Here is a 13735-nt window from a genome sequence, read left to right as displayed (position 1 = left end):
GTGTTTGTTGCATTAAAAAATAGATTACAAGAGACCTGGGGTGCTGGATTAAGGGTCTTGGAGCTGCCTTTGACGTAAAGCAAAACAGTAACAGAGACAGCGACGATGATAATGACTTCGAAGGTTTCAGTGAAACTGATGTCATTAATGCCGAGGCTGTTTGGGAGAAATTCGTACAGACTCATGGTCCTGAGATGGGTGTTTCTCTTGATGATATGGAGGAGTGGATTTGTGCTGACAATGATTGCCCCACAGCCGAATACATGTCAGATGAAACAATAATTAATTCTATAACGAACAAATTTTCAGCAGAAGACGATTCTAACTGGAGTACCACAAGTGTTGAAAGTGATGCAGACGCAGATGTTGCACCACCTCCCCCCTCTGCACAGGAAGCAATCAAATATTTTCATATTGCCATAAGGTAGCTGGAGACCCAAAATGTTGACTACGTAAAGCTCATGCAGTTGAGAAATATGAGGGATTTTGCTCGGCAGGAGAGAAACCAAGGAGTAACACAAAAAAATAAAAATAAAATAACTGATTTTTTCAAAAAGTGAATTGATATTTGTCAAGCGTGGCACAAACGGCAAGTATTAACTTGTTCTAATTTATGTTGTTTTAAATTTGTAGACCAATGAAATATGTTAGTACTGATTAACCCTTGTTTCTTTTTTGTTTTCCATTTTACTTCTATCACATTTAAATCTATCTATCTATTGTTTGATCGACACTGTTTCTCGAAAAGAGTCGATCTTTTGTATATAAAAAAGACCGTCTAATTTGGATCAAACAATAAAACTAGAATGTATCCAATTCAACATAAAAATTAGTGACGTAGTACACAATGTGTGAAGTGGTACACATGTTAAGCAAACGGAAACCACGTGGAATAATGTTTTCGATGATCGCCTCAATATACTGTAATTTATCCTGAAATTAATGTTGCCTTATGAGGAAATAATAAATAAAGTACACCGTTATGAAGAGATATTTATTCACAGTTAATCTCAGCATGATTATAAAGTGAGTATTGAACACTATAATCTGCCTACCCCCCTCAATTATTTTTCCTTTATGTCGTCGTTCACTTTATTGGTTTTGGGCTTATTTTATAGGTCCCTCGATAACTTGCGCCTCACTTACAGTGTGGTCGATGTTTCTGGACCCCGATGTGCGCGAGTTATCGAGGGAGTGGTGTATATGGCTCACAGCTCTCAAACTACATATATATAGCCAAATATTGTCAGTCTATTCTAGGACATTTGATCTAAAGCCAAATATGGTCAGTCTGTTCTAGGACATTTGATCTAAAGCCAAATATGGTCAGTCTATTCTAGGACACTTGATCTAAAGCCAAATATGGTCAGTCTATTCTAGGACATTTGATATGGTCAGTCTATTTTAGGACATTTGATATGAAGCCAAATATGGTCAGTCTATTCTAGGACATTTGATCTAAAGCCAAATATGGTCAGTCTATTCTAGGACATTTGATCTAAACCCAAATATGGTCATATTCTATTCTAAGACATGTGAGTTGTGGGATGCATGCTTAATTTCTCAAAATTTATGCTAAAAAGCAACTAAATGTAAAATATTGCACATGATATCTGCAAGTCCTAAATCTGGACATTTTGATAATTCTCCTTTATCTAAAAACTTCCACCCTTTAATTCTGAAAGAGGGTGGGAAATGTTTTATATATTTTAATCCTTGAATAGACCCCTGGATATTCTCACTATAAACTGACAAAAATAAAGGAAGATAATGAAAATAAGTTTAAGTAAAAAGCTCAGCTCTATGACAAAATGTTATCTGACTCTCAAAAGCATAAAATCCTAACACTTTTGATGACAACGATGACAATGCTGTCATCACTGGCATGGCATCAGCTAAGTGATATGAGGCACCTAGCTGTGGTGATACAGTGGTTAGCATGCCAAATATGCAACTGAAAGGAAGCAGGTTAAAATCCTACCATGCAATCAGCCAATGTCGTCTACCATGGTGTGCCCTTCAGCATGGCACTCTATTTCAATTGCCTCAGTATTAAATAACCTACTCATGCTGCTGTGCCAGAAATTATCAAACATACCGGAAGTGAACACTATTTACCAATGCAGAATTTACATTAATTTACCTGATAATTTTCTTTTTTTTACTTCAACTTCTGTTGTAGCGTATTTTCTGTTGGGAATAAAGCCTCTGGAACTTCTTCTTGGTGAAGTAAGTGTAAATTCAACCAAACTTTTTGAACTATACGTCTCATCAGTTCCTGTAGTATTCTGTTTTTCTGTTGCTTCTTCTTTCATCTTTTCTATTACAGTTGCTTGCCTTTTCTTTCCTCTTTTTGTAAAAGAGGATTCTTCCAAAGTACTTTTATCTGATTTAGCATCTAATTTGTCTTTTCCAGCCTCCATTTTGCTCTCTGAGATTTTTGGTCCCATGTCAATCTCTGCATTCTTCAATCCAGTTTCCATTCCAGTTGCTGTCACATTGATGTCATCCTCTACCTGAGCAGTACCCATCCATGTTCTCTTACCAGGCAGTAGTGACTCCCGTGTTTTGGGATTTGATTCATCCTTTGAACCACTCGTCTTTCTACTAGTCACTGCTTTGGTCATTGTTTCATCATTTTCATTGTTACTCTGTACTTTCTCTTGCAACCTGCTTGACTTTCTACCAGTAGAACCTGATGTGGTGGTTGTTTCATTGCTTTTTGTACCCCTTACATCAGCCTGAAATAAACAATTCAATTTTTTTAGTGAGACGGTCAAGGTATAAACTTAATGAACTAGTGAGTGCTTAACAACTGGCTGGGCTTTGTAACTGACTTTAGTGCAAGAGGTTACGAGTTCAGACAAGTGCATCAATAGTAGTTGTTGTTGTAGGGTTTAACGCCATTTTTCAGCACACGATAGGCTATACATGGCGGCCAGTATTAATGGTGGAGGAAGAATTACCTGAAGTGCACCCGTAATGAAGCAGGGAGTTCTTGGGGTGGATCCAGAAATATTAATTAGTATTGTTTGTTGGTTGGTGGTTTGGAAGGGGTTGTGGCATAAACAAGTAGGTGAGGGGTCTGTGGGATGAAACCCCCAATGGAGGTCAGAGAGGCCAACCCACTAGAAGCTTCTTCATTTTAAGCATTTCCACAGCATGATTTGAACCATCTGTTACAGGTCTATGCTCTTAAAAAAAAGTAACATAAAAGAGTGAAAAGCAACACGCTTTGTAAAATTCAAATAATTAATTTTTCTAGAATACAAAGTGAACATGAAAAAAAAGTATGGTGTTTTACAGTGAAGTAGATCAAAAATAATCATAGAATTACCAACACAAGTCCTAATAATAAAAGTTCTGAAGAAACTTTAGTGGAAATCCAAATTAAGTCTAACACTGAAAGTGTTGATGTGCTTGTGATGGCTCATAAAGTGTTGATGTGCCAAGTCTTTTATTGGATCACAAAAATACAATCCAAGAATTAAATCCTTATTTGAAATTTCACTGTATTTTTAAGTCTCTATTTCTAAGAATGTTATCCGAATACTTTTTTTTCTTCCAGAGAAGAAATAATTTTAATAATTCCACATCAAATACTGCACACAACAGTAACTCGATTCAGCTCAGGTGTTAAAGCACAAATGAATAATTTTTCCAGTGACAAGACTATACAGTTCTCTACTTGACGTCAGGTCACAATTATCATTTACCAAAAAATAACATACTACCTAATGGAAAAAAAACTTTCTAGAAACTTAATATTTACAAAAGAAAATGTTAGTTATAATTAGAAAGTCTATTCCTAAATTACAATGTATAACCTGGACTATGTCATATATACCAGGGGAATCCCAATAATCTAGACCCAGACCCAAATAAACATGTTAACTGCTGTTAAAAATGATAATAATATTAAACCCATACACATAGAGAATATTTAGCTGTGTTGTTTACAGAATTTTTAAAAAATCAGTAATTCAGGTCAAGTAAAAAATAAACTTGGTTTTGGACAAGGTTAAGCCCAGCATACAATGGGTTTTTTAATATCAAGTCAGCCAACAAAGATAAGCCAACTTTGGTTACTTTTTACTTGTAATCACAGAAAATTTTGAAAATATATTGAAATAATAGAACAGGTTTCAAAGTGGCACAATCTAAAGCTTCATGTGAAGGTATCGATGACCCAGCATTTCCCAGAGGATATGGAGAAAATAAAAATAAAATCATTCAATATTAAAGGCTAGAAGAGATAATGATTTCACCAACAATATGATCATTAACATGGACGAAACTCCGGTGTTTCTGAATGGACTGTCAATAAGAGGAGGGATTTAATGTTTGAGAATTTGCATGATTGGTGCAGACAAAAAAAATCTTATTTTAGTCCTTGCAGTTTCCGCATCAGATGTGTTCTCTCTAACAAGAATTTTTCATAGCATGGGGGAGCTAAAACATATTCATGCAGAAAAAGTATGGATTGTATGTGAGTGCAATTGACAATCTTTTCGCTAGCATAGATTAAAAAAAGTATTATTAAAGCAAGTTACTGCTGTTGTATACTATTTATCCTGCGAACATCAATGCCTGTTTGTATCAATTATGATTACAAGTGGCAAGCAAACAGAAGCCTGGGTGGTGAATAAACACAACTGGCAGCAGCAGTAAAATCATTATTTGAACTTACTGGAAGGATATCAAATACATGTATGTTATTTTATTACAAAGTAAGCCAACCTAGGAAGATGATTTTGGAATTTTATAAGCATGCCAATTTTTTTTCTTAAATACCAAGTTGACCGACATAAAAAAGTAAACTTTGGTTCATCTTTACCAATATTCAGAGGAATTTTGAAAATAAACTGAAACAATGGAACAGTTGTCAAAGCAAGACAACCTAGTGCCACATGCACAGACAATGATCACCTAACATTTCCAAGAAGATTTGGAGGAGAAAGTAAAAATAAATCATTTGATGAATTTGTAATGACCAGAAGAGAAGAAGATAACTTCGCCAACAATATAAACATTAACATGGATGAAACTCTGGTGTACTTTGATCTTATTCCTGGATGGACTGGGTTAAAAGTGTGAAAATTTATACAACTGCTGCAGATACAAAAAAATCTTACTTTAGTCCTAGTAGTTTCCACTTCAGGAGATGTGTTGTCTCCAAGGACAATTTTCCACAGCATGAGGAAGCTCAAACTTATACATGCACCGAAAGCATGGATCATGTGTGTGCTTGATGAGAAGATGTGCAGTGGAAAAAAGAGTTTTTATCTCAAATACACACTTTAATAAAAAAAATTAATAAAATTTTCTGACATGTAATGTTCAAAAGATTTAAAAAAGGTGTCCCACAACTTATGATTTAAAAGCCATCGTGTCCCAGAACATACTGTGTGCAAAAAAAAATAATTCAAAAATTAATTTATGGTGTCCCAACAGATATGCTACATTACAATTATAGCATATAATGAAATTAATAAAAAGTTTAAAAAAACTAACAAACAATGTAAATTAAATATAGATGAAACCATCCAACTGTAAAGAAAACATATTGTAGGAAACATTTGTAAAAAAATAAAATTATAGCAGATAAAGTTGAAAAAGAAGCAGGGTAGAGGAGTTAGGAAAACCTCTGTCTTGTAGTATAAAAGGGGTACTGTCCTCATCCCCCTCTTTTGAGTTGAAATGGTGTAGATGTATCAAGTATGACAGTCTTCCCGTGATGGAGATATTGGGTAAAAAATCTTTCTTTTAATCATTCAAAAGATCATTTTCATATGAGGGTTTTATTCTTATGTAGTTTTTCATCTGATTAATACACCAAAAATATCATTTAGAATCATAGAGTCCACTGATATTGATTTTGAACCATTGCAGTGTATTAATAGTTCTTTGAATGAAATGAGTATTTCATAAATACTCTGCAGAAGAAAAGAAATCTGCATCTAACAAAAGACAAAAAAGGCACATGGAAAATAAGTTTCCTGGTGAGAGATTAAGGAAAATAAGCAAAACTGATGTTTTACAACTCAACAAAAAAAAGTCTATCAAAGGGACTGGTGCTCTATGGCAAGACAGAATTTCCAGGAATTCAATACAAGACTATTTCTTCGTTTAAACTGCAAAACAATGCAACCATCTTGGATATTTTGGTGCAGTATATACATGTAGGCATTGCAGCAGCCATAGTGGATTGAAGATTGGCAACAGTTTCATTAATGACCACTATACATCATTAGAAGTCTTTTGGTCAAAGCCCCAAGGTGATGGCAGTCATAGAAGCCATTGTGGAGGTCAGTTAACATAATGTTCATTTAGTATCAATGAGACATAATGAGATGACTTTTGGTGAAAACATCATTTAAATATGACCATCTATCTAGAAGCAGTATCAAAAACAAGAGTTTCAAAATGGTCACCATGATGGCTATTTGGAGGTCAGATCAGCACCATTTTAATTTAGAACCAAGTAGATATGAAAAGAAAAAATGACAATAAGACCCTTCACTGAAAACTAGAATTGATAGGAAGATTTTCAACATAGTAATCATTGTAGACATATTGGATACCAGTTGGCAGCATTTTCATTCATGTCTAACCAGATACAACACAATTCTTATACTGACAACCCTATGTCCATATGGTTTTCCATTCTGGAGGAATAGATCATAGCAATATTTTCAACATGGCCAATGTGACTGACATAATGATTGTCACAAGAGCACCATTTTCATTTAGATCCAACTAGTTATGATAGAAATTCTTGTGGTCAAATACCATTCTGATGACCTTCTGTTCAGGTGGAGTAACAAGATTTCAAGATGGCTACTATGGTCAACCAACTGGACATCAGATCTGCACCATTTTCATTTATGACCAACAAGACATCACAAAAAGTCTTATCATGAAATCCCCATTCTGGATAATTAACAATAAAAAGATTTTCAAGATGGTCACTTGGAAGTCCAAGCTAAACTCTTTTCAATAAAAGCCAATTAGACATTGTAATTCTTCTGGTGAAAATCCCTTATTGCTATAACTTTACATTCTTCTGGAGTAGTGATAAAAGGGTTTTTAAGATGCCTGCCATGGTCATCATCATCATCATCAGTCTCATGACCTAGTGTGGTCGTCGAGGCACTGTGCTGCTGAACATCTGACCAGTTCCCTCCACTTGTCTCGATCATGTGCCAATGTCTGTGTCTCCGCAAAACTTTTCCTGGTCCATTCTGTGATGTTGTCAGTCCACTTTTTTCTCTGTCTACCTCTCCTTCTGCCACCCTGGACGCTGCCCTGCAGGACTGTTGTGGATAGACTGTTGGCTCTAGTGACAGCTCTAGTGTCACTAGAGCCAACAGCCTGCCATGGTAATCATATTAAACACCGGACTGACACTATTTTCATTTAAAATCAACAAAACAGATGTCATGTAGTGGAAACAAAGCATTTCATGTGTTCCAAACTTAAGCAAAGACATGAAATTGGTCGTAAGACATTCTTAATGCCTGCATCCAATCAAAGTAGCCTGAGATGGGCAAATAAGTTAAAATGGATTCATTTCTGTGATGAGCAGCAGATAGTGTGTTTGGAAGTATTTTTGTTATATAATATTGTCAATATGAGAATTTTATATTAACAGAAGATAAGACTAAGCCTGTTTGTTATATGCACAGTGGAAATACAACTGAAATGCAGACACATCTAAAATAGCACTATCCTACCTGTAATAATCCTTTTAAAGATGACAAAACCTTCAAGTTGGCAGATGTATTAATAATGTATCATATCACAGGTTGTGCATCCAGGCTTACAATTAAGGAGTATTAATAATGTATCATATCACAGGTTGTGTATCCAGGCTTACAATTAAGGTGCATTAATTATGTATCATATCAAAGATTGTATATCCAGGCTTACAGTTAAGGTGTATTAATAATGTGTCATATCACAGGTTGTGCATCCAGGCTTACAATTAAGGTGTATTAATAATGTATATCACAGGCTGTGTATCCAGGCTTACAATTAAGGCTTATAATTAAGGTGTATTAATAATGTATCATATCATAGGTTGTGTATCCATGCTTATAATTAAGGTGTATTAATAATGTATCATATCACAGGTTGCATATCCAGGCTTATAATTAAGGTGTATTAATAATGTATCATATCACAGGTTGTGTATCCAGACTTATAATTAAGGTGTATCAATAATGTATCATATCAAAGATTGTATATCCAGGCTTACAATCAAGATTTCTTTGTTTGCCAGCAAGCCTAGCAGACTGAGAAATTTACTAGCCCTTCTGAGTCTTCACAACTCACAAAGCAATGTCAGACACATACTGAGACTTACTTCCCATCAGACTAATGAGATAATGAAAACTAATGGTCTGACTGGAAATTTACTAACCATGAGGTAGAAAACCATTGCCAATTTCAAGCACTGATATCGCAATTTACCCCAATCTATGACCTGAAGAAATAATAATCAATTTTCTAATTTTGTTGACTTTGGTGTGGGCAAAGCTGGCAGGAAGATATACTTTAGGCCTATTTTAAGAGACTGTTCTAAAAATGTCACAAATCATAAAAAAAATTACAGATTCATTTCTAAATATTTTGAAGTGGACTCACTTCAAATAAACGTTAAATATATATCATATGTGTTGTAGTTTTTATTCAGTCAAAATATTAAGTGTGTCTTTCTCACTTCCTCGCCACATTATTAGTATGTGACTACCACTCCTAAAAATGACTGAATGGATGTGAAACAAAGAGTATTAACATTTATGATTGTCTTTGACATACACTGACTCAAGTACTTTCAAAGATGTTAAATCTGAAAAAGCAAGCATCTTCTTGGCTTAGACTGATGTGCATTGAATGGAATATGCTGATCTTAACTTCTGAATCATCTTCCATGGAATATGAGAATGTATTATAAACTTTTAAAACAAACATTTCTTAATATAAATTCTGTGCTATTTCCAGTGCCTAAAAACTGACCCAAATGCAACACTTAATTGGATGGGTAGTGGTTGCACTATATGCCTTGCCCATTTCTGTTAAGGAATAAAAAATATAACTTTTCAAATTATTTTAAATTTCTCTTTCTTGGAAAAGAAAGTTTTAATTGTGGGAGAGGATTTTTTTTCTCTCTGGGATATAATTTTTATTTTGCTTGAATATTACATTTTTTCAACTAATATCATGAATATAATAGAGATTTTCTGCTATAATTGAATTATGAGAAATATTCCATGAAGTTTAAATAGTAACCAACTATGGATGCAATCTAGTATTTTATATGTCATTATTATTCAATACTTATATTAAAACTAACTTAAAATGAATACAGTTTAGAAAAACCACTAGGTACTACTGCTACTAGTTCACCTGAAATGTTTGAGAAATTTAACATGTGATTTCAGAATAAAGCTTCAAAGATGTATTAGTCAGAAGTATAAAATAATACATTGGTCACAATGGGCAGAGAAATTCATTCTGGCTAATAAAAACAAAGAGAATGATATTGGAATGGACATACAAGTGCTGTTTGTTACTTGTACACAGACTGGGGAAAAGATAAACTTTTATTAATGGAAAAACTAATTTGTAGTTTTCTGTATTTACCAGACATAAATCAAACCAAGGATGATGACATGAAAAACGTACCTATTTAATTATTCAAGAGTATAGACAAAAACGAAACTGATAATTATTTATGCATGACACTCACTTTTACTAGTTTACACATCTACAGTAACTTTTGTGAATAGTCGTATAAAGTCCACAAATGCAACCAGTTCATACCTTTTCTTGGGTATTTAATTAAGATTATCCAGGATCATCATTCTCTCACTTAGCCATTAGCTTTTACTAATATTTTACTATCACGTCTATTTGTGACATGTGGTATGTACACATACAACAAAAAAATGGATTAACAAATATTAATAAGCAATTAGTTTAGGTTGAAAAATAAATTTACTCTTGTTACCAAAATAACTGAACGGATTAGGTAATTAATCAGCAGTTACCAAGGTACCAAGTCAAAACTAGCATATTAATGTCTATTCCACTTAAGATACCATGATGGATCTCTATCTTACAAATGTCTTTCAGACTTGCAGGTACATTGTAACATTTATTTCTGTCTTAAAAAAAAAATACTTGTATACTTTAGAAATAGATATAATTATTGTGCAACATAATGATAAAAACACTGAGCATAATTCTGACTTTCTTGTTAGAGCCACATTCATTATGCCAACTTAAGATCAGGGATCAAATTAAATGGAAATGGAATCATTTCATTTTTGGATATGTAAGCATGTCAAACTTTTAGGTAAACATAACAGCCTATATTTTTTAATTTTCTGTAATCTGAAGGTTCCTAATGTGGAAAACTAGATAATATTTACAAAAGGAGTCAAGTATCAAAATGCCTTATGTTTTAGTGATAAAAGTTTTACTGTAAACATTTCATACTTGTTTCAGGTCTTCATCCTTTGACAGATTTGCTGGAATCCTTCTTTTACTCACAATGTCTGCATCAGACTTCTGACTGTGAGACACATTTCCTTTGTCACCTGATCTTGTTTTTGTATCTGAGGATTTGACCTCACCTGACAGGGATCGTCTTGTTGAGGGCATCGTGAAAGTAGAATTTCATACCTTAAAGTCTGAAAAAAGAAATATTCATCCCAGCTGAAAGGTCCAATTAGATAATATTTTGATCCATATCAACTGCACAACATCAACTCAGAAATTGAAATTTGCAGTCAAACCTGTCCTAATGGCACACTTTATTATAGCATTCACCTGGGCACGATGGCTATTCTAATTTTCCTAGGCAAATTGCCTATATAAATGACAGGAGCTTTCTCACCTGCTTTCTGCGGTCAGAGGCCATGTGCTTCCAAACTAAAAAGTGTCTTCTCCTTGGCACAGATCCATGCAAGTTTTGCTCCATGAGAAAGGTATTATTTAGATAAAGGAATATCATGTGAATCAATGTGTAAATATTTTTCATTTTGTATGAAATCACCATACTCCAGTCTTTTGATCTTAAAGAGGAGAAGAACTGGTTAATCCAGACATTTTTGTTGAAGCATTTTCAAGCTTAATTTATACAAGGTGGATGACCAAAGATTTAGTCTTGTTTTACAATCATAATATGTAACTTGTCCTTACGAGTAAAATAAGAGTTTTGTTATGGTGCACAAAACATACAAACATCAGGAATTATTTAAAGGCATTAGGAACTGAATTTACAGGATAGACTAAAGTGAGCTGGATACATTAATCTTGTACAGAACATACATTTGGAAAAAAAGAACATATTCATATACATATTTTATGATTCTGTTGAACAGCACGCATAAGACAATCTCATTAATGTTCTTTTTGTTTGGTATGGTGCTTTAAAGCACAGAAACAAAAGGAGGTTATTTAGTGCTGAGGCAACTGGAGTAAAGTGCCCTGCATGTTAGCTGACAAAGAGTGGTCAGATGGTAGGATTTTAACCAGCACCATTTTGGTTGTGAGTCCAGTATGCTAACCATTGATCTGCTGAAGATCCTTTTATAATAATAATAATAATAATAATGGCATTTGTTCAAAAACCAATTTTGAAAAATGGACGTTTGTGGAGGTCACCTTTGGACAAAAAGTCGGTTTTCCTCTTTCCAATGGGTGGTTGCTATTGACAGGTTTGGATATTTAGATTTGCACAGAAAATAAGTCAATATATTTTGTTTCCATCTACTGATCACTGCATCTCTAACAGCAGAAAACTAAGACTAATAATTTGTTGTGCATGTTATTGTGTTCATAAAGAAGCCACAAAATGTATTGAAAAAAATAAGAAATGCATTCCATCTATCCTTAGAATTACTGCACAACTGATCAATAAATTTAAAATGTCTTTGTAGCTTCAGTTCTAACAAAATATTACTGAGGCATATTCTATCAACGCTAGAGACTAAACATTTTATGAGTCACTTTCAAGGCAAAGATTTCATGGGGCATGTGAGAGTTTGGTTGAACAAGACTATCCAAATATTTAATGTATCTGCAATAATACCAGTGGGTTTTTCTCCTCCATATAATGACTGCTATGTGATCATAGTAAATCCATTTGACGAACTTATTAGACAGTACGAAGAGTTTAAATGGACCACAGTAAATAATGGTGGCCAGTTGTGTTACTGTGGTTGTCCTACAAGATGGCAAGAACATATCATAGAACATTAAAATCACAACCCTTGCAATCCACCATGGATGCAATCTATTCTTCTGTGTTGTGCTTCTTACTAGGGAAAAATGTCTCAAACACTAAAAAATGGAGCTTGGATTATTTACAACAACCGTAGGTTAAGAAACGGAGAGGAGAGGGTGCAGGCGGGGAATTTTACTGTACACTCTATTGTATTATTAACCGGAATTGTTTGTGGAAGACCGAATGGTATGCATACATATCAGTGTGAGCGTCAACCATCTTCCAAAAACAATATCACCTGGGATCACTTATTTCAATATAGTTGTCCTCGATTCAAATCGGCAAACAACAAAATGACAGCTTTTATGGGTAACCCCTTGAACAATATGGAGCCCAAAGATTTTATTTGTTTTCTTTATTATAGGAAATGGTATACAGTAATTTTGATTAATCTACTTATATTTACACCCGTGTACACGAGCTTTTAATCTGACTTTATCGTTATCTAACCAAATTCGTCTGCACTTTTGCCAAAAGTGCCTGTTTTCTAGCGAGAAGAGTTTGAGTTGTGAATCTTGTGAAAGAAGGCAAAAACAAAATGGAATACCTTCGTTACCTCCAAATCAGAAGATTACATCAAAAAAAAAAATCCGCCGTTTATTTTGTTGTCTCGTCTGTTAAATGATTATTCGTCAATTAAATCGAAACAAATGTGTAAACTTTTCTAAGTCTAATCATACTACCTAATTATCAGCTTGAAAGGTGGTTTCCGCCTGATAATAGCACGTTTTCTAGAGCTGCACCAAAAGAAAAAAACAGCGTTCTTCCTTTTTCATTGGGCAAAATTAACAATATTATAGTGACAGTATTATCAATCTTTGCTTAATATGACACATACAAATAACAGATTCACACTGATTGCAATATATTTTTTAGCTAGTTCAAATCAAGAAAAGAAAAATTGCGCAGTATTTCCTATATAGTATTGTGTCTCTTTCATCCGGTGTTCAAGGAAATCATTTCCTTACTATTTTACATCCCTATCGCTACTTCTGGCGTTGGCGTATTCTTACAGGCAAACTTTTCTCGAATACTTCTTTAATTGTTAGGTACTTATTGTGGTACTTTTTCTTACTGTTTGTCATTCATGCATTATTCTTACTGGAAATTATAGATTTATTGTAGTTTTGTATGTTTACCCTTATGATAATTACAATAATTTTATCACAGTTGAAGGCTCTCAACCAATCAAAGAAAACACAATTTTTAAGCTCCCAAACTGAATTATATTCTGCACGTATGGAAGGTAATAGCAGCAATAACAGCGTTTTGCATGCACACACTTATCTCTCCACTCTGAGACACTCCAATTATTATTTTCCCCTTGCGTGTATGTGCGTGTATGTTTTAATGTTCTGGTGCAAGAATACAAAAACACAATCAATCAGAATGTGAATGACTAGAAAAGCAAGACGTTCATTCATTCATTCATTCATT

The 13735-nt window shown here is 34.0% G+C and overlaps 1 protein-coding gene across 3 annotated transcripts in view; it reads right to left on the bottom strand.

The window, feature by feature from the left end:
* LOC149796479 (uncharacterized) overlaps positions 1-13219 on the bottom strand; it is a 42970-nt gene extending 29751 nt beyond the window's left edge. For 2 of the 3 annotated variants that reach the window (XM_089961189.1, XM_089961191.1), the window contains exons 1-3: positions 12982-13219; positions 10507-10700; positions 2144-2741 (exon numbers count right to left, since the gene is read on the bottom strand). In XM_089961189.1, the coding sequence (XP_089817315.1) occupies positions 2144-2741; positions 10507-10671 (763 nt within the window). In that variant the 5' untranslated portion in view covers positions 10672-10700; positions 12982-13219. The other variant, XM_089961190.1, reaches the window with a different exon arrangement.
* Positions 13220-13735: the final 516 nt, after the last annotated feature.

This window comes from Sinohyriopsis cumingii, chromosome 6 (genome assembly GCF_028554795.1).
Source record: "Sinohyriopsis cumingii isolate HCF-2022 chromosome 6, ASM2855479v2, whole genome shotgun sequence".
Taxonomy (NCBI): Eukaryota; Metazoa; Mollusca; class Bivalvia; order Unionida; family Unionidae; genus Sinohyriopsis; species Sinohyriopsis cumingii.
This window is presented reverse-complemented; position numbering and strand designations above follow the sequence as displayed.